Source organism: Gopherus flavomarginatus, chromosome 3, assembly GCF_025201925.1.
Source record: "Gopherus flavomarginatus isolate rGopFla2 chromosome 3, rGopFla2.mat.asm, whole genome shotgun sequence".
NCBI classification, from domain to species: Eukaryota; Metazoa; Chordata; order Testudines; family Testudinidae; genus Gopherus; species Gopherus flavomarginatus.
This window is the reverse complement of record NC_066619.1, coordinates 16,533,486-16,560,742: the sequence shown is the minus strand read 5'-3', so window position 1 is coordinate 16,560,742 and position 27,257 is coordinate 16,533,486. Positions and strand designations below refer to the sequence as shown.

General features: G+C 42.4%; 2 protein-coding genes, 1 long non-coding RNA gene and 1 other non-coding gene across 9 annotated transcripts in view; 2 read left to right on the top strand and 2 right to left on the bottom strand.

The window, feature by feature from the left end:
• Positions 1-8,463, top strand: part of MYO5B (myosin VB) — a 356,389-nt gene extending 347,926 nt beyond the window's left edge. For all 4 annotated transcript variants that reach the window (XM_050944628.1, XM_050944626.1, XM_050944629.1 and 1 more), the window contains one exon: positions 2,776-8,463. In XM_050944628.1, the coding sequence (XP_050800585.1) occupies positions 2,776-2,928 (153 nt within the window). In that variant the 3' untranslated portion in view covers positions 2,929-8,463. The remainder of the gene's footprint in view (positions 1-2,775) is intronic.
• Positions 1-27,257, top strand: part of RPL17 (ribosomal protein L17) — a 347,358-nt gene that overhangs the window by 75,736 nt on the left and 244,365 nt on the right. The window lies entirely within an intron of this gene.
• On the bottom strand, positions 188-26,876 carry LOC127047011 (uncharacterized). Of its 2 annotated transcripts, XR_007773262.1 has the most exons (3): positions 26,617-26,876; positions 22,620-23,482; positions 188-1,987 (listed from the first exon to the last, which is right to left on the bottom strand). It is a non-coding gene; the product is annotated as an uncharacterized LOC127047011 (long non-coding RNA). The 2 variants fall into 2 exon arrangements; XR_007773261.1 differs by lacking the exon at positions 188-1,987 and having other exon boundaries at positions 22,480-23,482.
• LOC127048566 (small Cajal body-specific RNA 18) lies at positions 25,873-25,958 on the bottom strand. Its single transcript, XR_007773741.1, has one exon. It is a non-coding gene; the product is annotated as a small Cajal body-specific RNA 18 (non-coding RNA).

Here is a 27,257-nt window from a genome sequence, read left to right as displayed (position 1 = left end):
TGCGTCACGGGATTGTTCCTGACCACAAAAGGCTAGGCGGTATACAAACGTGAAGTTAAAATAGTTTAGATTCAATACGCAAAGTAACTGTACATTTAACAGATAGCTAGACTGGGTATTATTGGTATCTAATCCTTAGAATTACTCTTCAGGTTTTAGTTTTAGTATATTACTTTAATTGGTTTCATATTAGTTGTACATGTACATAACATCAAGTTATTCAAATTCACTCACACTTTATTGTAAAACAAAGACAAAACAAGATTGGGTAATTTTAGAGAAACCCTCAACAGGAAACAAGAAAAATATTGTATTGTAAATTACATCTGCAGTATGGACCTTTTTTTTTGTTGGTCTTAATGTTCTCGGTAAAATAACACATATACGCAAAATAGCTGCTCTTGCCCCATCATGCTGCTTTCTCTGATAAGATTTCAATTTTCCAGTCAGATATGCTATAAAAATTATTATCCAATTCTGAGTTCCGTTTACCTCACAATTCATTTCTAATAAATCAAATATTCCACAGTGTATAGGAGCAAATGAACAGAAGGAAATGATGCTTAAATCAGTGTATGATACAAGACGCTCTCAACTTTGCTTTCTTTGAATATTTTATGATCTTGCAAAGATTCCAGGAACCTCCATCAAAGCCAGAAAGCATTTTTAATCTGCTCTAATATACTGATAAAAATGAGTAATAATTCTTTACATGCACGTAGAACGCTTCATTTTAAAGGATCCCAAGTCATTTAATAAATTACATCCTGAGCTCTGGTCACTTCTATGTAGGTACTTACATGGCCCTTATCAGTAGAGCTGGGCGAATAATTATTTATCAGGTCACCGGCAGTTCCAAAAAACAAATTAAATTTGAGTCTGTTCAAATTTTTCAATTCACCAAAGTTTTTCAAAGTTTGTTTTGGGTTGAAGGAAACATTGTTTCCAGATACCTTTAAAAGGAGGAAGTAGGGGTGATGGTGCCACCTCCCTTAGAAGCATTAACCTAGTAGTTAGGGCACTCTCCTGGGATGTGGGGGAGAGACATTCAGTTCCCTCCTAATACTGATATGGAGAAGTGATTTGAACTTGGGTGCCCCACATTGCAGAAGAGTGCCCTCACCACTTGGCTGCATAATCATTCTCACTCTCTTTGTCCCAACCTCCAATGACTAATTAGTTATACAAAGTGGAACCACTTCAACAGTAGAGACTGAGAAAGACCCACTCCAGACTATTCAATAGTCTCAGGAGTAAGGGAACTTTTCTGCTGTATGTGAGCTCCTAGTTTAAATCCCTTCTTCAGATCAGATAGAGGAGGCAATTGAACCTGACTCCTATTCCGTATCTTAGGTGAGAGCGCAGAGCTACACTTTACAAGGCAGGCACTACCACTGTCTCATCCTCCAGCCATTTTGTGAATAGTATCTCAATCCTGAAAACAAAGATTTTGGCTGAAACTATTCAGCAATTTCATGTCAAATTTGCAATGTTTTGGTTTACTATTCACCAAAAATAAAAAAAAATTGTCCAGTTCTACTTAGCGGTATAGTATCTGGGCATTCAAGTGTTCATTTTCTCAATGAGACTAGTTCTGCAAGTAAGGCTAGTAGGATACAGGAATGTAGGACATCACTGAAATGCAGCCACTTCTGAAATGGAAGAGAGCAATCAACTGCCACCCAGCATGCTTGAATGTCAAAAAGAGAAAGTAGGAAAATAGTAGCTAGTGTTTAACAGTCTTCTCAGTCCTGTTGATGTGCTGGATAAAGGACAAGCATATTTCTGGTAGTGTATGCTGCTACTCAAGAGAGTCGTATTCACTCTCTCACTCCTGGAGTTGAATGGGCAGCACTTTCCATCACTTCGTGGGAAGTTACAACTTGTGTTGCTCTGCTGCAAACTCCCTGGCTACTTATGCAGCATCATGGATGCATCTCCAGGGGGGAGGCCTGTTCACTGCTTGAAGGAAGATCACTGCAAAACACTGTGGAGGAGAAAGCGGGAGGAATTATTGGAAAAGAAATATTGGGTGGGTAACAAAATTCTCTATTGCCAGTGCTGACTTCTGATGACAGAAAAGAGAATGGGACAAAATCTGGCCAGTGTAGGGGAAGTGGCATAACTGTCCCCAAGGACGCACAAAAACATACTGGAAAAGAAGCAAATTTATTATTAGGGACTGCGTACAGGATCATACATTCAAACCCCCAGCCCCGTAATTCCCAACTCTGGAATGTTCCTCTTTGGCGCCTGCCAGAGTGGGTCTAGCCAAACCAGAATACGGAGTATATTTCTGCCCATGCTTTTTTGACTGGCCACAGTGCTATGCCTAGCACCTGCCAGGATTTAAGCTTATGTTGATAACATTTCAATTACTTGGTGTATCTTTATTCCGTCTCCCCTAATCATACAAAGTGCTGGTTAGTTTGTCATCTCTCTAAATCCTGTATCCTACATCACTCAGAAATTCCATTTGGTCAGGCTCCAGAGAGATGTGTTTGAAACTTGATATTCCTAAACATCAATATTGTATGTTGATTGGGGCAGGGATCACTCCATCTTCTATACTTGTCCAGCATGCTGTGCTCAAAGAATACATTTTCCCCCTTGGGATGAAACTAGAGCACATTTTTCCTGTATCCTTAGATCCTATACACACTATCTTTCTTCAGACCTTTTATTGTGTTAAGTGTTGCAAATGCAAATTAAAAAAAGCAATGATTGAGATGAAAAACACACTAACCTTTTATTTTTTCCACACAAACCTCATAGGCAAATTTGCAAGAGCGAAATGACCCTCCCCAGCTGCTGTTAGACTACAAATATATGTTCCCAGTTTTGTTTCCGTTCAGCCCATCCTCCATAACCATGGACTCTATTCACATCCCTGCTTCTCTCAACTTGGAATTTCTCAGTGAAGTCTGAAGAAAATGTCTTCAAACCGGTCCCCCTTCACCAGAGAACTCAAGCAAAAAAAAAAAAAAAAAAAAAGGAAAGATCTTTTTGATGTGGACCAAACAAGATTATGGAAGAACCAATACACAGTAATCAGTTAGTGCTAAACTTTATACTACAATAAGACACTGATCTTGTATGTGATTTTTTTTTTTTTTTGTAACTTGCAGCTCAAAATAAGAATACTTGAAATACCGAATTTTTTTATTGCTTGATTTCATGTTGAAATAGTGCAAAGCCTATAACAGAGTCTCGAACAGATATGAACAGCAAACACTGGCAAATGGGAGATGGTTAATTTGGTCTTCATAAGGGGCTATGAAGAAACTCCAGATAAAAATCAAAGTCAAAACACTGTCTTCAGAAAAATGATGGCATTGATAAGGTGGTTTGTACATATTAATGCATTTCTATACAGAGAGACAATTTCACATTTCTTCCTGTTGCTAGTCACTGTATCACAATGGTCAGTTCAGAAATATAAGTTGCAAAATGTGTGAATAAGTGTTCATCACACAGGTTATGGTGACAGACTGAAAACTACGCTTGTTTTCACCAAGGTGGATTTTATTTGTCAGGAATTCTGACTTCCTGAAAGTCACCACTGCTCTCCAAACTTCATCCAATACGCCTTTATTTCTGTGCATGCTGCAGAGATGTGGCTAGAGGTGGTCATTTGGACTTTCTCTTGCCCACAAAATTGTGGTGATGGCCTCAAAGCTTTCTGATGCAATAATCCAGTAGGTGAGGGGCTGTAGTCTATCTCCCCCCAGCCATACAGGAAACTTGCATTCTAAAATCCACTCCTGGCTTTACCCTATGCTTTTAGGAGTTAAGATACTGCCACATCCAGTAAAGACAAAGATGCTCCACAAGTTTTTAATACCTTACATAATTATGGAGGGCAGTAGCTGTTTCCGTGGGCTGATATAGCCAGTACCAGAATCCATGTAGCAAAACTAGACCTACACCCAGGGCTGTCCCTTGGAGGGTTTCAGGCTGGGACATAGGCACCGAGTTTCTAATCTGTCCAGGGGTGCTCCGTCCCCACTCCACCCCTTCCCCCTACTGCCTATTCCGCCCCGCCTCTTCCCCGCCCAGTTTCACTCCTCTCCCCTCCCCCACAGCACTTCCTGACGCCGTGAAATAACTGATCCACGGCAGGGGCAGGTACTGATCTGTGTGCAGGTGGTGCTGTGGGGGGGGAAGGTTCTGGCAGGGGGGCTGTCAGTGGCTGCTGCTTGCCTCATTACCCACGCCTGCCTGCCGCTCAACCTCCCCCTTTGCCCTCTGACCCTGCCTCACCTCCCTACCCGCCTCCTCATGATTTTATGGAAGCATGGGGCCAGGGCGGTTGCCCCAATTCACCATACCCAAGGGACGGCTCTGCCTACACCATTCTATAAGTTATGGCGTTTTTCATGTGTGTGTATAACACATGTAAACTCAATTTAGTTAAATGAAGTTCCTGATCCTGCTCACATTGGGTGAAATCCTAGCCCTAATTAAGTCAGTGGAAAAACTCCAATTGACTTAGAGAGGGTCAGAATTTTACCCATTGAATTCAGTATCAATACTTCTTTTGACCAGTGGTGCAGCTTCAGGGCCTAAGCTAACAAACAAAAGGAATACTAGCAATAATTTAATTCACAGTGTTTTAAAGCAAAAGAGAATGGGTAAGAAGTTGAATGACTAAGTCCATGTCTATACTAGCACTTATGTCGGCAAAACTTTTGTCGCTGAGAGGTGTGAAAAAGACCTCCAAGCGACATAAAGTTTGCTGGCATAAGCGCTCGTGTGCACGGCGCTATGTTGGGAGGAGACGCTCTCCTGCTGACATAGCCACGGCCACTCACTGAGCTGGTTTTATTATATTGACAGGTGAGTGCTCTCCTGTTGGCATAACACAGCTAAGTAAGTGCTCTGACAGCAGCACAGCTGTATCAATAATGTTAAGTGTAGACATGGCCCAGCTCAGAAATCCTAAAACTGTATTTTGATAACCCAAAGCACTTTAACAGAACATAAAGTCAACAATAATCTTAAATTCCTATCAGAATAATGAATTAAAAACTGTCAAATACAAGAAGTTATCAGATAAAATCATTTGAATTGTGATCCAATAGGATTTTTTTGAAATCTTTATTAATATAAAAAGTTCCCTCTTCCTCACTATTCAGGAATTAAAATGGGTCTGCTATTCCCAAAGCATTTATTGACCATTCTCAGTACTTGCCAGAATCTATTTAATTCCCAGTAGTCATAGGAAATGCTCTCCTCACTAGAAGAAAATGGCATATAAAGGTAGACAGTGCCATATAACAGCAATGATTGTATTAATTTGTGATGGGGCATGTTTACAAATTATGACCTTTGCAGCTTTAAGGTCACAACACTTTTTGCAGTTCTAACTTTCCAGGCTGCAAAATGCAATGGGGAGATTTGTCACTTGCAAAGGCCCAGTCTTTTGCAAATGATGAACATGTAGGCCTGTTCACCTCCATAATGGTCCTCCCTAAGAAAATCTTGATTTCTTTGCATTTACTGCTATGGTTCTTATTGTGTCTCAGCAGTTTCATGATGACAAAGTGCTTTTTAGAAAAACCTATCTGCATTTTTCAGACTATTTTTAGTTGCTGTAAATCATCTCCAAATAGCAAATTTATGATAAGGTATCCAATTATCCCAGAACATGAGAATTTTTTAGACATACACTACACCCCAAACAGAACATACCATGGTCACCTTTTAGACAAGGAGTGTGTCCTGATTTAGACATTATGTATATAATCTGTGTATATACACATACTATAATAGTCCTGTATATGTATATTGCTATAAAAAGCAAACGTTAAAGAAGTGAGTGCTAGTAAGAGTTATATTGGACTATGTCTACAGTAAAAGTATATGCGCTCAAACAAAAGACTATGGTTTAGCATAGCTATTACCAGTGAAGGATATAATTAAGCCAATTCACAATGGAGGAGGAACCTTTTCCTAGAACCAGTGCCCATAATAGAGTATAGCAGAACATTTATTGCCAGCACTACCTCCAAACTACACTCCTTGATCATTTGCACCTAATGTATGTATTCAGTAATGCCTTCATTTTTCTCCCATTTACAGTAGGAATCATACCACATGTTGGCTGCGGCTCAGAAAGCCTGCTTTCTTGCTCTTCTCAGTGTCAAATGCCTGCCTAAAGTAGTAGTTTTTATTATAGCTACCTCTTCGGCTACAATATTTCTTCAAAGCATATGTTAAATTTTTCAGTGCATTTTATTTTTCAATTAAATCCTATGTTTCTCCTGCCGTGAACCCATCTTCACACTAAAGAAAAATAATCTGAAGCAAAACTTAGTCCCATGAGACACAGATGCTATCCTCACAACTCATCTTATGCCAGCAGTTTCTTCTCAGGCTCTTTGGGTCTCTACCTCTCTCTAATGTTGTGAATTATTCACTGTACGACTCCACCAGGATTCACCAAACTTAATGCTTATCAATCAGACTAAATTAAAGGGAGCTGCAAAATCCTCTTCCACAATGGTCTTGTTACTAATCACAGGTGTAAAATGTGGTTAATGTTCTTCAAAGAGATAATGGTATTTCACTGGGAGCTGTAAGGAACTTAATTTATATGTATTATAAAAAGAATCTCTTACAAACCATTAGTATTGAAATAGATAGGAACTGGGTATTTAATGTTTTGATGTGTAATAATTTAACTTATCCACTAAGCTGCATTTGGAAAAGGATTCTGCAGAAAATATCATTAATGTACCTGATCTTTTCTGTTAGCAATTTTTAAAATATCTGGTTTAATTCAGTTGTATTATCATGCTCAAATAGGCCTTTTTCCCTCAAAAATCTGCAATGTCTGTACATTAAAAGAAAATTCAAAAATGTTAAATGTAAAAGCACGGCTTTTGGAAAACTTTGCTTTTCAGATTTGTTTTAAGTATTGATGACTAAGATGAGTACTTTCCCACTGTGTACCTTTAGCTGTTACTAAGATAACTGACTTCTCAATGTTTCTCTGAAAAAAGTGTTAAGCTGTGGGAAAATTTTAATGTCATATCATAAAAGTCTGTAGATTCATAAGTTCGCTTATAAAGCATTACATTACACTGAGAAGGTTTGCAAAAATGTTTTTAATCTCCTCACATTTTTTTCCATGCATTCTGTTTCTAAGGGAATGATTGGGACTAGTCCCCTAATCTCCACGGAAATGTAAACTATATGTAATATAAAAATAATCAACACTGACTATAACCATAAACTTGACTTCATGCATGCATTCTCTGCTGTGTAGTCCGTGTTCAAGACACTTCCACAACATCCAGGACATAACTTCCAAGTTTTATTTTAGTTTGAAACTGGCTTCAGTTTCTTTTCAATTGTATTTTTGTAGCCGTTCCTGTTGATCTTTCACAGCTACTGTAAATTTACACTAAGAGTTTGGGGAAAGGAACATCATCCATCAAAGCTCAAAACTGAATTGTGCAACCTTTGCTTGTGCACAAAATTCCTCACTCAATTACATCATTGAATCCACTGGAATTAATCATAAGTGAGAATTTCTCACCTGAGCAAGGATAACAAGATTGTATACATAGATCCTGCAACCACACACATAAATAACTTTGTGAGTAGTCCCATTTTAGTCAATAGACCTGATTCTCCACTCTATTAGCTGTAAGACCAATAATAATAATGGAGAATCAAACCCAATCTGACTGATCGCGTGAGTAAAATTACTCACATGTGTAAGTGTTCACAAGATTTCACCCTCAATTTGTACAGCCCAAGTGAACTGCAAAAGGTTTAAGTGACATTAATGATAAAACACTTGTAATACTAGGTCATATTTCTTTCCCAGTCAGACAATAGGCTGACTATGTAAACTTATTCTAGTCAGATTAAAATTGTTGCGGACAGTGTTGCAGAAGTAACATTTCTTAACTGCACTTTAATGTGCCAACATAATTAAAGTATATTACATGAACCTCCATAAACCTTCTCTTCCAACCTTATTGAATTACATATAGTACAACCATAACTGACAATTATTTTCTTTCTGAAATTATAGCAGAGTAAACGTTAAAGGGAAACAATTTGGAAAATATTTTTCCCTTCAGAAGTATAGAATTTATTTTTTAAAAACTGCAAATGTCAGAAAATAGATCTTGAAACAAAACTGAAATTTAAACAAACTGTCCAAAAATGTGCTGCGATAACAGTCCAAGTCCTATTTTTTTGTGTGAAGTCTCATTACCTTAATGAGCAGAAGGTTCAGCTGTTCTGAAGGAGTCTGAATGATATTCAGGGGGGTGAACCCTGGAATGTAGATGAAATACTACTGCTGATAAAATATTTTTCCATTTTGAACAAATCTGTAAACGACACCTTTGTTTATAGGAAATGCTTGTAATAGTTACTGTAATATTCAGCTGTGGATAAAAATTTGTGAAATAAATACTTTTGAATAAATTAAATCGTGACTTTTTGGACAAAACTGAAAATGTAATATTATTTTGCATTTCAACAGTAGCTTTCATCTTAAACATGAAAATGATCAATCCTGAAAGGCTTTTACTTATGACTATGAGCATCTAAGGGTCTGCTCCAAAGCCCAATGAAATTAATGGAAATGACTTCAATAGGGTTTGAGTGCTGTACACTACTAACGAACATGTTAAGAACTGCCTGGTACTGAGCCTCAGTACTTCCCTGTAAAGTATCATCATCTTTAACCGAGGGAACACATAAAGCACAGAGAGATTAAGTGACTTACCCAAGACATTCAAGTCAGTGCTGGGAATAGAATCCAGGTGCATGTCACTCAGCACGACGCTTTTAACCACAAAACTCAACCTTCCTCTTCTCTTCAGAATATTGTTCCTATCAGAAATTTGGCTGGAAAGGTAACATGAGCCATTTGTGTACTGAGTCATTTCTATCCGTTGTGGTGGTAGGCCCAATTAGATAGGACAGGTGTAGGTAAGGGCAGAATTTGGCCTAGAATAATTAAGAAGGAAGAGGAAGTTACTCACCTGGTGTAGTCCGTCCTGCCTACGCACACACTACTCCCCACCTGCCATGAGGCTAGCCAGCATGCGTGGGCATTTCTTCCTCAGTTCTGACTCTACTGTAGAGTCAACAAGTGGAACTCCGAAGTAGAGGGCAAGAGGGAGGGTCGTGGAGCACCCACAGAGAGACACATGTCAAAGAACATTGTTACTGCACAAGGTGAGTAACAACTTCGAGTAGTAGTGTCCCTATTGGAGCTCCAGTGTAGGTGACTCCTGAGCAGTACCCACTGCTGGAGGCTGGGACTTTGGAGTCGAGTCTGATACAAATGATAGTGCAGAGGCCCTGAATTGGGCATCTGAAGCCAAATCACTCAGAATGACATAGGCATCTGCAAATACCTTCGCAGAACACTATGTAGTTGCTCTGCATCCCTCTGATACAGGGATACCCTTAGAGAAGGCATTTGATGAGAAGACCAACTTTGTAGAATGCGTGAGTATTGAAGATGGGGGTATTACCCCCTTATAATTGGTTGCAGAGCTTAATACAGTTGGAGACCAACTTGAAGAGCCTCTGAGCTGAGATCACTGCATCTTTTGACCTTTACACAACTCAAAGGAAGAGCCTTATAGATTTCCGGAAGGCTTTTATCCTGTCTAAGTATAAGGCCAAAGCTCTCCTCACATCGAGCATATGGAGGATGGCCTCTCTGTTATCCGTATGAGGTTTTGGATAGAATGTTGGGAGTTGAATGAGTTGATTCATGTGAAATGCAGAAGTTATTTTGAGAGTGAACTTTGGGTGCAGCCTGAGTGTGACCTCTGGGAAGAACACCGTAAAAGGGGGATGTACCTCAGTCTCCCCTATCCTTCTGGCAGAAGTGATGGTGATGAGGAATGCTGTCTTCCTGGAAAGGTGAGTTAACAAGCAAGTTCATGGGTTCAAATGGTGGTCTGTTCAGGCCATTTCACATTAGGTTGAGGTCCCATTGCAGAGTGAGGGCCTGGGGTTGTGGGAAGAAATTTGCTATACATTTCAGAAACCTCTTCATAGCTGGGTGAGAAAACATTGAGTAGCCTTCTACCTTCTGGCTACAATTGCTGTCATGTTAACCTTCAGCAAGCTAATAGAACATAACATAAGAATGGCCGTACCGGGTCAGACCAAAGGTCCATCTAGCCGACAGTGGCGAACGCCAGGTGTCCCAGAGGGAGTGAACCTAACAGGCAATGATCAAGTGATCTCTCTCCTGCCATCCATCTCCATCCTCTGATGAACAGAGGCTAGGGACACCATTCTTTACCCTTCCCGCCTAATAGCCATTTATGGACTTAGCCACCATGAATTTATCCAGTTCCCTTTTAAACATTGTTATAGTCCCAGCCTTCACAACCACCTCAGGTAAGGAGTTCCACAAGCTGACTGTGCACTGTGTGAAGAAGAACTTCCTTTTATTTGTTTTAAACCTGCTACCTATTAATTTCATTTGGTGACCCCTAGTTCTTGTATTATGGGAATAAGTAAATAACTTTTCCTTATCCACTTTCTCAACATCACTCATGATTTTATATACCTCTATCATATCCCCCCTTAGTCTCCTCTTTTCCAAGCTGAGGAGGCCTAGCCTCTTTAATCTCTCCTCATATGGGACCCTCTCCAAACCCCTAATCATTTTATTTGCCCTTTTCTGAACCTTTTCTAGTGCTAGAATATCTTTTTTGAGGTGAGGAGACCACATCTGTACACAATATTCGAGATGTGGGTTTACCATGGATTTATATAAGGGCAATAATATATTCTCAGTCTTATTCTCTGTCCCCTTTTTAATGATTCCTAACATCTTGTTTGCTTTTTTGACCGCCTCTGCACACTGCGTGGACATCTTCAGAGAACTATCCACAATGACGCCAAGATCTTTTTCCTGACTCGTTGTAGCTAAATTAGCCCCCATCATATTGTATGTATAGTTGGGGTTATTTTTTCCAATGTGCATCACTTTAATGTGGATAAATGTAAATTTCATTTGCCATTTTGTTGCGCAATCACTTAGTTTTGTGAGATCTTTTTGAAGTTCTTCACAATCTGCTTTGGTCTTAACTATCTTGAGTAGGTTAGTATCATCTGCAAACTTTGCCACCTCACTGTTTACCTCTTTCTCCAGATCATTTATGAACAAATTGAATAGGATTGGTCCTAGGACTGACCCTTGGGGAACACCACTAGTTACCCCTCTCCATTCTGAGGATTTACCATTAATTCCTACCCTTTGTTTCCTGTCTTTTAACCAGTTCTCAATCCAAAAAAGGACCTTCCCTTTTATCCCATGACAGCTTAATTTATGTAAGAGCCTTTGGTGAGGGACCTTATCAAAGGCTTTCTGGAAATCTTATGTCCACTGGATCCCCCTTGTCCACATGTTTGTTGACCCCTTTCAAGAACTCTAATAGATTAGTAAGACACGATTTCCCTTTACAGAAACCATGTTGACTATTGCTCAACAGTTTGTTTTTCTATGTGTCTGACAATTTTATTCTTAACTATTGTTTCGACTAATTTGCCCGGTACTGACGTTAGATTTACCGGTCTGTAATTGTCGGGATCACCTCTAGAGCCCTTTTTAAATATTGGCATTACATTAACTGACTTCCAGTCATTAGGTACCGAAGCCAATTTAAAGGACAGGTTACAACCCTTAGTTAGTAGTTCCGCAACTTCATATTTGAGTTCTTTCAGAACTCTTGGGTGAATGCCATCTGGTCCCAGTGACTTGTTAATGTTGAGTTTATCAATTAATTCCAAAACCACCTCTAGTGACACTTCAATCTGTGACAGTTGCTCAGATTTGTCACCTACAAAAGCCAGTTCAGGTTTGGGAATCTCCCTAACATCCTCAGCCGTGAAGACTGAAGCAAAGAATCCATTTAGTTTCTCTGCAATGACTTTATCGTCTTTAAGTGCACCTTTTGTATTTTGATTGTCAAGGGGCCCCACTGGTTGTTTAGCAGGCTTCCTGCTTCTGATGTACTTAAAAAACAAAAGAGAGACCTGATTTCTTTAGGGATAACAGATAGTCAAGGATCACCGGTAAGGTGGCTGAATTAGGGGTGATATCCTTGTGTTGGCACCATATCTGGAATCTCTTTCATTTTCTGTAGGTAGGTGTGACAAGTAGCACCATTCCTACTGTGCAATAGTACCTCCTGTACCACCTCCAGGCAGGATGCCTCTATGTGCTGGAACCATGAAGGAGCCATGCTTTGAGATGCAGGACCCATGGATTGTGATGAAGGGTGCGACCCTTGTTTTGTGATAGGAGATAGGGTCTGATTGGTAGGGTCACCGTGAACACAAGGCCAGCTGAGACAGGAAGGGTACCATGTCTGACTGGGCCAGGTGCGTGCAATCAGAATGGTATTTGCTTTTTCCCTTTTATCTTCAACAAAACCTCATTACAGCGATTCACAGACCTCTTGTTACCAGTCTTTAGTGACTGGCTCATTTCCTTGACACAGAAGTTTGCAGGAATATCTCACTCCAGGACTCTGGAGGTTGAAGGGTGAACTCTGTAAGCAGGAATTTTGGCCTTAACTCTCTGTCCTTCCTGGATTTGGGTTTCAGCTGCTGGTACCAACCACACTTTTGTAGATTGTGCTTCTCCGTAAGGCAGCGAATACACTGCTAGTGTCCGTCCATTATTGGGATGGAATGTTTGCAGCTAAGACACTTTTTAAAGCCTGGGAGCCAAGCATACCCTTGTGACTTGTCCAGGGTGGGGGCAGTAGGCGAGACCCTATTGTTTTGGTTTTTTTCCGGCAACTAAAAACAAATAAGTACTAAAAGAAAGGGACTTCAAAGAAGCAAAAAAAATGGCAAAACTATCAGGAGTTAACGTTCTGTGAATGGACCGCTCTCAGCTCTGTTTGCAGCTTACGGTGGCTGAGAAGGAACTGAGGGAGAAATGCCTGCGCATGCTAGCTAGACTCATGGCAGCCGAGGAACTGCGAGTATGCTGGCGGGATGGACTGCTATTGAAATTCTCTGATCGACAGCACAGGGGTGCGCGCACACCTATAGTGGAGCACCACTAGTGACACTACTCAAAGAAAAATACATTCCCAGGTGGAATTACTCTGTGTGCATGCATAAGAGCAAATTTAACAATACAGGTACTGGACAGACTAGATCAGGGGTTCTCAAACTGGGAATTGGGATCCCTCAGGGGGTCACAAGGTTATTACATGGGGGGTTGCGCGCTGTCAGTCTCCACCCCAAACCCCGCTTTGCCTCCAGCATCTATAATGGTGTTATAAATTAAAAAGCACTTTTTATATATTTGGTCACACTCGGAGGCCTGCTAGGTGAAAGAAGTCACCAGCACAGAAGTTTGAGAACCACTGGACTAAATGAAGTGAAAGGGGGAGGGACTAGATCAGAGGTTCCCAAACTATGGTCTGTGGAGCTTTGCAGATCATCTAAAGAGAGTGCCTGATCAAATACTGCTGTCATGTCTCCCTGTGTTAATCTGACTGAAACTGAACCAATGAGAGAGGGAGATGAAATGATGAGCAAAGAAAATTTTATTCCCCGAAAGGGACAAAACACATGTTGCTCTAAAGACAGCTGAAAAACGCATCAGTACTTTTTTGATATGACTCTCTTATATAACCAGCTGATGTGGCTGCCATAGAGATCATGAATGGGAGAATGTCTGAGACAATGTGTATAATAAATAATACTCTATTATTAGGGGCCAGGACAACTGAAAATGATTTCCAGTCTTAGCTAGAACACATGGAAATACATACCTGCATGTTTTGCACCAGCATCGTCACTCGGGAAGCCCCTGACAGTTTTAAAGAGCCTTTCCACTACTAACTTCAGTCTTTGGAAAGCAGATCTTACTCTTGAGAATGTCTGTTACATTGCAATAAGTATTAAACCCACCACCCTCCTTACTGAAATTCTACCAATATTCCTTAGAAAAATAGGCATTAGTACCACAAACTAGCACTCTTATTAGGCTTATGGATAACACTGAGGGCAGACACTTTAATCATTGACTTTGGACCTTTAAAGCAGGAACCCCATGGGAGGGGTATAGCCAGTACAAGTGGTGCTGTTTACCTAATCTTTGTACTCTCCCGCTTACTGTATTTGCTTTTCAAATAGCAAATTACTCAGTTTATCAGTCAAAATCCTTCCTGAAAGGAGTGCAAGAAAAAGGAGCCCTTTCCCATTTGCACATGACAAGAATGGCGCTTTGAACCATATTGGCAAAGTACTTGAGCAGCTAAAATATTATTTTTAATTAAACTCTGAGGATCCCTTATTCTTAAAAAATTATTCAGGCCATTTGCGGTATAAGGAGTTAAACAAAATTCTCATTTGTCTATGTTCAGAATCATTTAGCATGTTCCACATTCATCTCCTATGCACACTGCCCAGCTCAGATTATTGTTCCTCATCAAGATAGATCATGAAGCTGAACTTTAAATCCAAGCTCTCCCAGAATTTGGGGCTATACAAATCTGAGGGTTTGTCCAGAATAGAGATTAAGGTCAGCTGCTAAATTAGGCTACTGATCTGAATTTACCCAGAAGTTCAGAAATATATGGAGTGGAAGTGTAGGTTCATGCCCAGCTCTAGTTCCTAGAAAAAGCAATCTGCATGCATGCTGCGTGGGGATTACATGGTTACTAAAAAGCGACAGAGTCCTGTGGCACCTTATAGACTAACAGACGTATTGGAGCATGAGCTTTCGTGGGTGAATACCCACTTTGTCAGACACATGTCACTAAAACATCCACGTTAGAGTAGGTAGCATAAACATTGGGAAGGAAAATAAGCCTTGTTTCAGGGCATAAACCAATCTCATAGCACATTTCATATTTGTCCTTTGGGGAGAAGCTAGATGCAAAGAAGCCCTGTCTTGTGAGGGTCTCCAAAGCTTTCCCCACCATTGCTTGTACCTGTTAAAAGTCCATATTGGCAACATGAAGAGCCCCACCCAAAATAGTCACCAGTTGCCCCCATCATTTAAAGCACCAAAGCATGTGACCCTGCTCACATCAGGTCTAATCAGAACACTTGAATTTTGTGGATCCCCAGACAAGCTTGCTCTCTCCCCTCTGCAGGTCAGATAACTACTCCCATGGGTTGTGCTTCTCTTCACAGCCTTACAATCCAGCTGCTCTCTCCCCAACCTTCCCACCAAGTCCAATCACTAGCTCATGTCTGTACCTCAGCCTTTAGTGGGCTGTATAACAGATTTCTCCCTGCTCTGACTCCAGATATGCTAGCTCTCACAAACTGATCATGAGAGTCGTGACTTCTCAGTAAAATTAAGCCTCTCTCATGATCACACAATAGAAATCTCAAATGTCAGAATTTTTTTTCAGCCACCACACAAATGTGTTTCCAGTCAAACAGGAATTACCCCTCCACCCCTAAACAAAGCAATGAGGTTTCTCCACCAGCAGTTAATTCCAAAGTACTTTGAAAGACGTGAATTCAGTTACATACCAGATAAACATAGCTATTAAGCTAACAAGAGATCTCATAGCTACATCCCAGCAGGGCAGAGAAACTTCACAGAAGTGGGGAGGGCCAACCCTCAAATAAGCAATTGAATCAACTGGGGAAAAACCCCTGACCTTTGAGAGTTCTAAAAGTGAGGCTTAATTTTATTTAGAAAATCCTGTCAGCCACTCCAGGTGCAGCCAGCGCTCCAGCTGTCAGCGCCAGGTGCCTGCTCCTCTGCCCCCTGAACCCCACTGAACCCCTCAAGGCCTGGGGAGGATGAGGAACCCTAAGGAGCAGAGATGAGGCTGGGGGCTGAAGTGAGGAGGGTCAGGGGGCTATATTGATGGTGGGTTCTGAACAGGTTAAGTGAGCACTGGGAGAGTGAACTGAGGATAGTGGAGATCAATGGGATATGAAGGATGAACTGATGGGGTGGTGAGTATGGGGGGCTGGGGCACTGAACTAAGAGGGGGGCTGAGTTGAGGGGGGTTGGGTGGGGAGAGAACTGAGGCAGGGACTGGGAGATTGGATTAATTGCTAGGCAGGAGATGGACAGATATGGGAGCGAGGGGGCAAAAATCACCTTATCCAGTACATGTGGGAGAGTGGACAACACTAACTGTGCATGTGCTGGGGATGGGCAGGGGGAGTTCAAAAGTCAAGAGACTGGTCTAAAAAAAAACACAATTTTTTTTAATGTCATGATTTTCGGGCCAATCATGATTTTCGATCTCCTGAAGTTGGCAATATTGTGACTTCTTCATTAACTCCACATCCTCACCTCCTGCTCCAGCCCTTATGTTTAACAGGCAGCAACAGGACCATTAAATGTAGGAATTACATAAGCCGCTGTATCCCTCTTCCCTCAGATCATGCCATATCCTGGGACTGTGTGTACATCTTGTCCCTGTGGCACCTCCTACCATCACTAGTAATCATGGCTGTGGGCCTGAAGCCACCTGGAGCCTTAGTACTTGCCACCACCTATAATCACACCTGCTGGAGCCCTCTGTTACTTCCAGCCTTTGACTACCTTTGATAATCAGGGTCCAGGCACCCCAAGGGGAAAACAAGGGGTCTGAACCCCAAATAATAAGCAATTGAATCAACTGGCTATATACAATGATATGGTGTATAAATATATTTGAAGCAAGGTCTTTTATGAAAGCTTGTAACGTTCTGAACTTGATGGTCATGAGGAGATATGCAGACAGGCTATGGTTACAAATGTATGGATGTATATATGTCTAGAACATTGTAATTGTAACTAGCGGCTGCAACTACAGCATCACCTCCCAATAGGCTGTCGAGTAATCCGGCAAGGAGGGTCAACTCCCAGGCCAGTTGTTTACACACAACTAACTATAAGGATCTAGGGAAAGACAACGGTGGACCATAGAAACTGAAGAGAAAAATCTCTGGATCCTATCACAGCATGTGATGTATCTCACCCCACTGTACTAAATACCCAAATATCAACTATGTGGGTGAAACCGATCATTATGCTCTCCAATGAACTCTCAGAAAAATGATAAAAGACAACAACAGCATATCACTGTAGACGAACACTTTTCACAAAATGATCACTCTGTATATGACCTCTCAGTCCTTATTCTCAAAGGAAATCTGCAAAAACCTGCACACCACCTTCAAAAGACAAGCCGAGCAGCTGCAATTTATAACTCTGCTAGACACTAAAAATCATGGTCTTAATAAAGACATTAGATTTTTGGCTTTTTACAACAATCTCTAATCAAGGGCTACTGAGGTCCCGTCCTCGGCCAAGCCGGAAGCTGGAGCGGGGCCAAGGAGCCTGTCCTCACCCCTGCATGCCCCCCCTGGGCTCTCCGCCTGGCTGAGGGCAGGTGGAGGGTCCGTGACTCCATGGCTCCTCACAGAGCCCGTGTGGCTCTTACCATGGCCAGACTGCAGCTGGCTGGAGCCAGGTTGGGGAGAGCCACGCAGGCAGCTGTGGAGTTGTGGGTCCTCCACCTGCCCTCAGCCAGGCAGGGAGTCCAAGGGGTGGGGACAGAAGCTGGGGGTTGCTCTCAGCCCCCCGCCACACACACACCCTGGGCAGGTGGAGGATCTGCTGCAGCTCCCCCCGACAATGGCCCAGGCTCCCTGGCTGGGTTCCACACTGGCCTGGCCAGGGGGCGGGGCCTTAGGGGGAAGAGGAAGGGAAAGGGGTGGGGTTCGCTCAGGTGAAAAGTGGATGTTCATAGCAATACTCTTGTAAAGGATAATGGGGGAGGCTTTTATGGAAAAAGGTAGAATATTTACAGAAACCCCAGTGGGAAAGAACAAGAGCCCCTGGGAGACCTACAAACAACTCCTAGTGCCCAAAAAGCACAGGGCAGCATTACTATTTTTAGCCCATGACTGTCCATTGTCCATTTGCTGGACATCTAGGAGTAAAAAGGACACTTTTACTGGCATCGTGTAAACCTGCACAAAAAGGACTATTGAAAGTCCTGTGACTTGTGCTAAAAGCAGAAAAAGACAATAATCTCCGCAAAGCCCCATTGCAACCAATGCCTGTAATTGGAGAAGCATTCCACTTGCCATGGACATTATTGGTCCATTTCCTAAGCCATCCAAAAATGGTAAAAAAAGTATAGTGCAGTAGTTGGCTTTGCTACCAGCTACCCATAGGCAGTAGACCTGGCTAATACAGAGGCAGAAACAGTGGCAACTGCACTCCTTTCAATATTTAATAAGGAGGGTTCCCCCCACAAAAAAAGTCAGATTATGGGTCAAATTTCATGTCCCACTTATTCTGAGTTATAAAAAAAGTGTGGGTTAAACTACTAAAGTCTGTCCTATGTCACCCAGAAATAAATGGATTAGCTGAAAGATTTAATGGGACACTTAAATCCATGCTGACAATGTATACAGACAAGAAGGCAAGGGACTGGGACATGCTACTGCCGTGCCTATTGTTGTTTGCTTAAAGAGAAGTACTCCAAGAATCAGTAGGATTCTCTCCATTCGACCTCCTGTATGGAAGGAAGGTCAGAGGCTGCCTAGACCAGAGATTCATGGGAAGGTAACACTGACTCAGAAGGGGAACCAGCAACTGAATTTGTATCTCAATTCAGGACACAACTGAAATCCATCATGGAGCTGGTACAGTATAATCTTGATAAGAGATGAGCTGCACAAAAAGTACGGTATGACAAAACGGTGTGTGAAAGAGCCTTTGATATAGGTAATTTCATTCTGGTATTGGCCCCTGTAAAAATGCATACAATGCAGAACTCATGGAAGGGTCCCTCTGAGATGATAGAGAGACTAAATGAGTCACTTTCCAGGTACAGGTTTCAGTTTATGCTCAAATCAATTTGTTAGTCTCTAAGGTGCCACAAGTACTCCTGTTCTTTTTCCAGGTACAGAAAGCCTATGGCAGGGCTTTCTCCAGACTGTACATATTAACAGATTGAAAGCTTACAACAACAGAGGCTATAGTATGCATGCTATGCAAATGAGGACCACAAAGTATCATCTCTCCTGGACTTAGGGCTTGTCTGCACTTGAAATGCTGCAGTGCTACAGCTGTACCCCTGGAGTGCTTCACTGTAGACCAGGGGTAGGCAACCTTTCAGAAGTGGTGTGCCGAGTCTTCATTTATTCACTCTAATCTATGTTTTTGTGTGCCAGTAAAACATTTTAATCTTTTTAGAAGGTCTCTTTCTATAAGTCTATAATATATAACTAAACTATTGTTATATGTAAAGTAAATAAAGTTTCAAAATGTTTCAGAAGCTTTATTTAAAATTAAATTAAAATGCAGAGCCCCCCGACCTGTGGCCAGGACCCAGGCAGTGTGAGTGCCACTGAAAATCAGCTCACATGCTGCCTTCAGCACGTGTGCCATAGGTTGCCTACCCCTGCTGTAGACACTACCTACTTTGGCAGTAGGGTTTCTCCTGTCAGTGTAGGTAATCCACCTCCCTGAGAGGCAGTGTCTAGGTCGACAGAAGAATTCTTCCATCCACCGGGCACTGTCTACTCCACGAGTTAGGTTGGCATAGCTACCTCTATCTCGGGTGTGGATTTTTCAGCCCCCTGAGGGACATAGCTATGCTGGTGTAATTTCCTAGTGTAGATCTGACTTCAGACAGCTCCTGGGCTTCCCCAGTTGTTCCAGTCTCAAAGAACAACCATACAGTACGGTTTTGGGTGGATTATAGAAAATTTAGACCTGGTCTACACCAGGACATTAGGTCGGTATAACTACATTGCGCAGCAGAGTGAGAAATCCATAGCCGAGTGACACAGTTAAACCAATCTAACTCCGGTGTAGACAGCACTAGGTCAACAGGAGAATTTTCCCATCAACCTAGCTACTGACTCTCAGGGAGGTGCACTAGGTCAGCGTAGGAGGGAGTGTCTTCACTGAAGCACTACAGCAGGGAAGCTGCACCACTGCAGCATTTTAAGCGTACACAAGCCCTGAATGTGGTTACGGTCCCAGATGCTTGCCCTATGCCTCATGTGGATAATGTGTTTTATAGATGTAGCAGAACTAAACATTTAAGTACTTTAGATTTAACCAAGGGACAACTAGCAAATCCCCTTGGAAAGAGAGTCACACAAAAAGTCTCCATTCCCATTCACTACTAATTTTGGACTTTTTGAGTTTAAGGTACTATCCTCTGGATAAATTAAAGCAGGAGCCACATTCCAGAGGCTGGTTAATCAGGTACTATATGGATTCCAGGACACTACTCTCAGCTACATAGACAATATTGGTATATTAAGCAATATCTAGGAAGAACACAAAACATTTGGGGAAGATATTGAAAGGCCTCAGGGAGGGAGGCAGGCTGCATAGTCAAGGTGTCAAAATACACAGTAGAGGCAGCAAAGATCCCTTACCTGCATCATTAGATGGGCAGAGGCCAAGTCTACCCATATCCCCTGAAAGGAGAAAGCTATTGTGAATTGGCTTGTCCCCAAAACTAGGAAACAGATTCAATCTTTTATAGATCTGGTTAACTATTATTGAAAAGCTGTGGGAGGTTTCCGTGACATTGTTGCTCCTATCATGAGCCTTTGCCAGAAAACAAAACCAGAAAAAGTGGTTTGGACAGACTCCTGTCAAAAGGGTTTTGATACTGTGAAACAAATTTTATCAAAGACACTCATTTTGGCTAGTCCAGATTTTAAGAAAATGTTTAAAATGTGCACTGATGCATTCAACAAAGGTCTCACAGCTATATTAATGCAGACTGGGGAGGAAAACAAGAAACACTCCATTGCATTGCTGAGCAAAAAAACTGTCTCCCACTGAACAACCATAATAGATAAGGAGTGTTATGAACTGTGAAATAACTCAGTTCTGGTCTACACTAGAAAATTAGATTGGCATAACTATCACTCCCGGGTGTAAAAAACCCACAGCCCTGAGTGACATAGTTAAGCCGATTTAAGTCCCCACCTAGACATGATTAGATTGACTGAAGAATTTTTCCATTGACCTAGCCACAGCCACTCAGGGAGGTGGATTAACTACACTGAAAGCGTAGGTATATCTGCACTCAAGAGCTGCAGCAGCACAGCTGTAGTGCTGCTGTACCATTTCAGGTGTAGACAAGTCCTCAGAACTTACCTGTTCAATAGGCGGTTCAGGGTATTAACAGACCACACACTACTGGTATAGCTACATAGAATGAGCATAGCTTTGCAGTATGATATGGAGATTAAAAGTATTGATGGGCTGGAGATAGCCAACACTCTGTCCAGAAAAGTGGGGACAGAGGTGAAGCTTACGTCATGGCCAGTGGCCAAAACTCCAGCATCAAACTCACAAGGGGGTGTGTGACTATCAGGGTCAAGACATATCAAGAGGAGAGCAGAGGGTCTGAACCCTAAAGAATAAGCAATTGAATTAACTGGTTCCATAGAATATTAGAGTTGGAAGGGACCTCAGGAGGTCATCCAGTCCAACGCCCTGCTCAAAGCAGGACCAACACCCACTAAATGATTCCAGACAGGGCTTTGTCAAGCTGGACTTTAAAAACCTCTAAAGATGGAGATTCCATCACCTCCCTAGGTAACCCATTCCAGTGCTTCACCACCCTCCCGCCCCAGTGAAATAGTGTTTCCTAATATCCAACCTAGACCTCCACAACTGCAACCTGAGACCATTGCTCCTTGTTCGGTCATATGCCACCATTGAGAACAGCCAAACTCCATCCTCTTTGGAACCTCCCTTCAAGTAGTTGAGAAGATTTGATAACAGCCTTCTTCTGTAGACTAAATAACCCCAGTTCCCTCAGCCTCTCCTCGCAAGTCATGTGCCCCAGCCCCCTAATCATTTTCGTTGTCCTCCGCTGGACTCTCCAATTTGTCCATATCCCTTCTGTAGTGGGGGGACCAAAACTGGATGCAATACTCCAGGTGTGGCCTCACCAGTGCCAAACAGGGGAATAATCACTTCCCTCGATCTGCTGGCAATGCTTCTACTAATACAGCCCAATATGCATTGCCCTTCTTGGCAACAAGGGCACACTGCTGATTCATAGTCAGCTTCTTGTCCACTGTAATCCCCCAGGTCCTTTTCTGCAGAACTGCTGCTTAGCCAGTCGGTCCCCAGCCTGTAGCGGTGCATGGGATTCTTCCTTCCTAAGTGCAGGACTCTGCACTTGTCCTTGTTGAACCTCAGATTTCTTTTGGCCCAATCCTCCAATTTGTGTAGGTCACTCTGGACCCTATCTCTACCCTCCGTGTATCTATCTTTCCCCACAATTTAGTGTCATCTGAATTTGCTGAGGATGCAATTAATCCCATCATCCAGATCATTAATAAAGATGATGAACAAAACTGGCCCCAGGACAGAACCCCTGTTGACTGAAACAGAGGCTAAGATTAAAGTGGCCCAGATTTTTCGGACTTAGGGTCGTCCCCTACCAGTATCTATCACCGGGGGGTTGTATTTTTACAGAAGACTTTACGAAATAAAAGCACAACAGAGTTTATTAAAGGGAGGTAATGGCAAGGACCCCCAAAATAACCAAGCTGACAACAAGCAGATAACAAAACAAGGCAGGCTGTAACAAGAGGGAACTATACAGACAAACACACAATGATTACAATACCATCTTTAGCAGCTTGAAGTACTGATGTCCTTTTTCTCCTTAGGTTGGTACAGCACGCCAGGACCACTGGATCCCCTGGATGGAAGAAGGATTTAAAGGAGGGCCAGACGAGCTTCTTTCAGGTAAGTTGTTGAACTCCCCCTCCCTCTACCTGCGTCGTCGTGCATGCAGTAAGCGAATCTTACTAAAGATGGATTAGGTGTGTGTGAATGAATAATTCCCTACTTAAAGTAGCCCATGTGGGGCAAATGGCCTACCCTTGTCTGTTCTGCATTCTGCCACGCAGATGGGCAGCCCTGATCTGATCTAAACACTGCCTTATATAGACTTTTGGTTACTAGGCAGATTAGATGATTGACAGCCACTGTCTTTCCCACCTAAACATGGAAAAGGCGCCAAATTGGAGTGGGGAGGGAACAAGAAGGCTCACAATGCCTAGTTGTCCTTTAGAGGATCCAAGATGGCTTTAGGATTTCTACCTCTACAACCCCTGGGGCACTCCGCTTGATACTGGCTGCCAAGTAGACATCCAGCCACTGATCACTCCCATTGAGCCTGACAATCTAGCCAGCTTTCTATCCATCTTACAGTCCATTCATCCAATCCATACTTTTTTAACTTGTTGGCAAGAATACTGCGCAAGACCATATCAAATGCTTTGCTAATGTCAAGATATATCACATTCACCGTTTTCCCCACATCCACAGTGCCAGTTATCTCATTATAGAAGGCAATCAGGTTGGTCAGGCATGACTTGCTCTTGGTGAATCCATGTTGACTGTTCCTGATCACCTTCCTCTCCTCCAACTGCTTCAAAATGGCTCTGCAATCACATCGGCCAACTCCCTCAGCACCTTGGATACCTTAGATACATACAATGGAAATATGTGAAGTAAGGTCTTTTATGAAAGCTTGTAATATTCTAAAATTTGATGATCATTAGGAGATACGAACATACAGGCTGGTTATGAATGCATGCATGCATATATGTGTAGAACACTGTAAATGTAACTAGGGTGCAATTACAGCATCACTTCACAACAGGAGGATGACGTAAACAGGCAGAGAGGGTGACCTTTCAGGCTAGTTGTTTACACAAAACTAACTGTAAGCACCTAGCATTGTACAACTTAAGGAAAGACAATGGTGGGCCATTAGGTAATGGAAAGAGGGAAAATGAAAAGAAAACCCCAGTCTTGGAAAATTAAGGGCTGGTCTAAACTAGGAATTTATATCGGTATAGCTACCTCTCTCAGGGGTATGAAAAATGTATACCCTAGAGAGATTTAGCTATACTGCCCTATCTTCCTATGTAGACAGCACTAGGTCCATGGAAGAATTCTTCCATCAACCTAGCTACCACCTCGCGGGGAGGTGCATTAACTATGCTGACAGGAGAACCCCTCCCATCAGTATATGTAGCATCACACTATAGCATTTTAAGTGAAGATATACCCTAAAGAAGGAGGGTGTTGCTGCCGCCCATGAATTACCATAGTCTAAGACCCTGTCTACACTACAGGTTACTTCAGTATAATTTATTTGCTCAAGGATATAAATTATCCACACCACTGAGCAACATAAATTACACCAACCTAAGTGCTGATGTAGGCAGCGCTACGTCAGGGGGAGAGCTTCACCCCTGATATAGCTACCATCTCTTGCAGAGGCAGGAGTTATTAAACTGACGGTTGGCTTAGAGCATCTCCACCACAAGTGTTACAGTGGCGCAGCTGTAAGTGCTCCACTGTAGATGTAGCCTGAGAGAGGGGGAAAAAGCCCTGCAAACCCTGTAGGCTGTTTAAAGAGAAGGGGTTTGAAGTGAAGGTTATCTGGAACAGCTACGAGGAACAACATCCAAGCAGGGTACTGTTGTATGTGGAACACTGGATCCCCACTAAGACAGAGGGCATGCTGGAAAACTGTTCAGAGGCAAGAGATAACTTGTTTTAGAAAAGGGAACTTAGCTAATATTGAAGTGTAAAGTCTGAAATTGCATCTTTATTTATCTTCTGTGTAACCTGTTTGTGTTTTTCTTTACTATTTCATCTTTGAATTTATGATTTTTCTATTAAATAAACTTTTTGTTTACTTTTACCCCAGCCAGAGCTGTGCAAACTGTGTGGAGTGTGTGAACTGATAACTGAGGGCAGGTTTCACTCCTTTTTGGGGGTGATGAACTGGAGGGGAAAAGTCTGACTGGTAGTTAAAATTCAGGGAAGTGAATTTGGGGAGACTTGGGACCAGAAGGGCTAGTGGGGTCACGCTGCAAGGAGTAACTAGGTGGATGGAAGCCAGGGCTGAGACCTTTATGCTTGTAGGCTGGCTACTGGTGTCAAGAGGTCTGAGCCATAGCAGCACAGCATTTAGGCACCCAAAGTTATAAGTCAGGCAGTGACAGAATCCCTTACTGGTCTGGGGGATCCCCAAAATGTCGATGCAGAGCCATGATCCACACACACAAACTTTTAATCCACACTCTCTCTCAGCAACAAAATTGTATAGAATGGAGAATCTGGAAATTACTGCTCATCATATTATAAACTATCTCAAAAGGGATGCAGTTTAAATTGTTTGTAAATAGCCTCATCATTTGCACCTTTCACCCAATCATCTCAAAGCATTTTACAGATCTCTATATGCCACAGAGTGGGTACAGTAGACTCAGTTACGAAAGCGGAATGGAGGTTGTTCATAACTCTGAAATGTTCATAACTATGAACAAAACGTTATTGTTCTTTCAAAAGTTTAGAAAGGAACCTTGACTTAACACAGCTTTAAAACTTTACTATGCAGAAGAAAAACACTTATTTTAACCATCTTAATTTAAATGGAACAAGCACAGAAAGTTTCTTTACATTGTCAAATTTTTTTTTAATTTTCCCTTTTTTCATCATATGTTTAATGCCATACTGTACTTGCTTATTTATGTATTTATTTGTCTCTGCTGCTGTCTGATTGTGTACTTTCATTTCCAAATGAGGTGTGTGGTTGACTGGTGAGTTCATAACTCTGGTGTTTGTAACTCTGAACTTCTACTGTAAGTATCATAAGTCCCCTTTTACAGGTATGGAAACTGAGAGACAGATTTTGTGATGTGATTAAGGTCACAGAGCAAGTCAATGGTATTATTTTAAAGTGTATCAGAAATCAGCTGTATAAATCTTGATCCTGCAAAAAACATCAATGAGGTTCTGTGCAGGGACCACCCATGTTGCTCCAGCTTCAGAATCAGGACATGTTGTTGTTGTTCTGGTCTCAGCTGCCTTTCTCAGCACAAATCTCATCATGTAGTTCTGCAGAACTCAGATTGCGCAGTGGGCTAATCATCACAGACCAGGGCTTAGTGAGCTCCACACTTTTTCTTCCCTGCCACCTTCATGCAAGATGTTCCCATCTGTCATTCTCCCAGTCACATTAGAACTAGGAGTAGATGTAGATTTTTATCAGTAAATGTTGGTGAATGTCAATTTCACTGTATAAACCAATTAAAATATTTCCATCTATGATCATTTATTTAAATTTACAAATAGACAAAAGTAAAAAATGCTGCCTGAGAACTCAATTTGATTTAAGGATATTTACTTTGTATATTCTGATATGTGATGTTGACAATTTGTGTTTTAACAGATATAAAGCTTTAACTTTTTAAAATTTAGTCTATTGTAATTAAATAATTGTCTGATTCCCCCCACCCCCATAACTTCCTGCAACTGTGAAAATTTAAACTGTGTAAATTAGAGGGTGGGAGAAATTCTTCAAACCTGTAATTCTGATCTACTGAGAAAATTTAAGGCAATAAAAATAAAGAATGCTTAACAATAAACAAACATTGACATCCATCAAAATTATGAAAAACTAAGACTCTAATTCTGACAAGCCTAATTATCTCTCACACCGCAGAAATCTTCTAACAGGAATTTCTACACAATAAAAAACTTTATTTTAAAACAACCACCATATGATGTCATACATATGCGTCTTTTAAAACACTTACCTGTCTATTTCTAGCTTTGAAGAGCAAAAGCCTCTTCCAAGGGGGGGGGGGGGGCTCAGTAATAGAAGCAGCAGGGGACGACATCACAAGTTTTCATGGAATTTCTTCCAAATCGTTCTGCTGGGGTCAGGGGTACCCCCGATGGAAAAGACAGTGGGATCGACTGACAAACTCACAGACCCCAGGAGATCAGCGGGCCTGAGCAGCTCCGTGTCCCCAGCGCTCCCAGGACGCCTGCAGCTGGTCTCCTCCCCCGGGCGCGGGGGTCCATAACACGGGACCGCAGCAATGAGGGACAGGAAGAGTCGCTCCCTTCTAGAGGTGCCCAAGGGGCGCGGCGCGGCGCTCCCCCCTTCGCCCTGCTTCGGCCCAGGCCTGGCTCTGGCCGCCTGCTGCGGACGCAGCGTCCATGGCTCCCGCTGCCTGCCCGGGATCAGGCCGGTCTCTCCGCACGCTCCCCACTCGAGGCCGCAGTGGAGTCACCGCCAGGCCAGGCCCACCGGGGACGGCGTTGCCACAGGCTCCCCCGCCCACCTCTTCCCCGGCTTCCCCCTCCAGCCCGCTCCGCTTTACTTCCGCAGGCGCCGATTCCGCCAACGCCATAGGGGAAAGGCGGGGGAGGGGCGGCTGCCCTCCCTGAG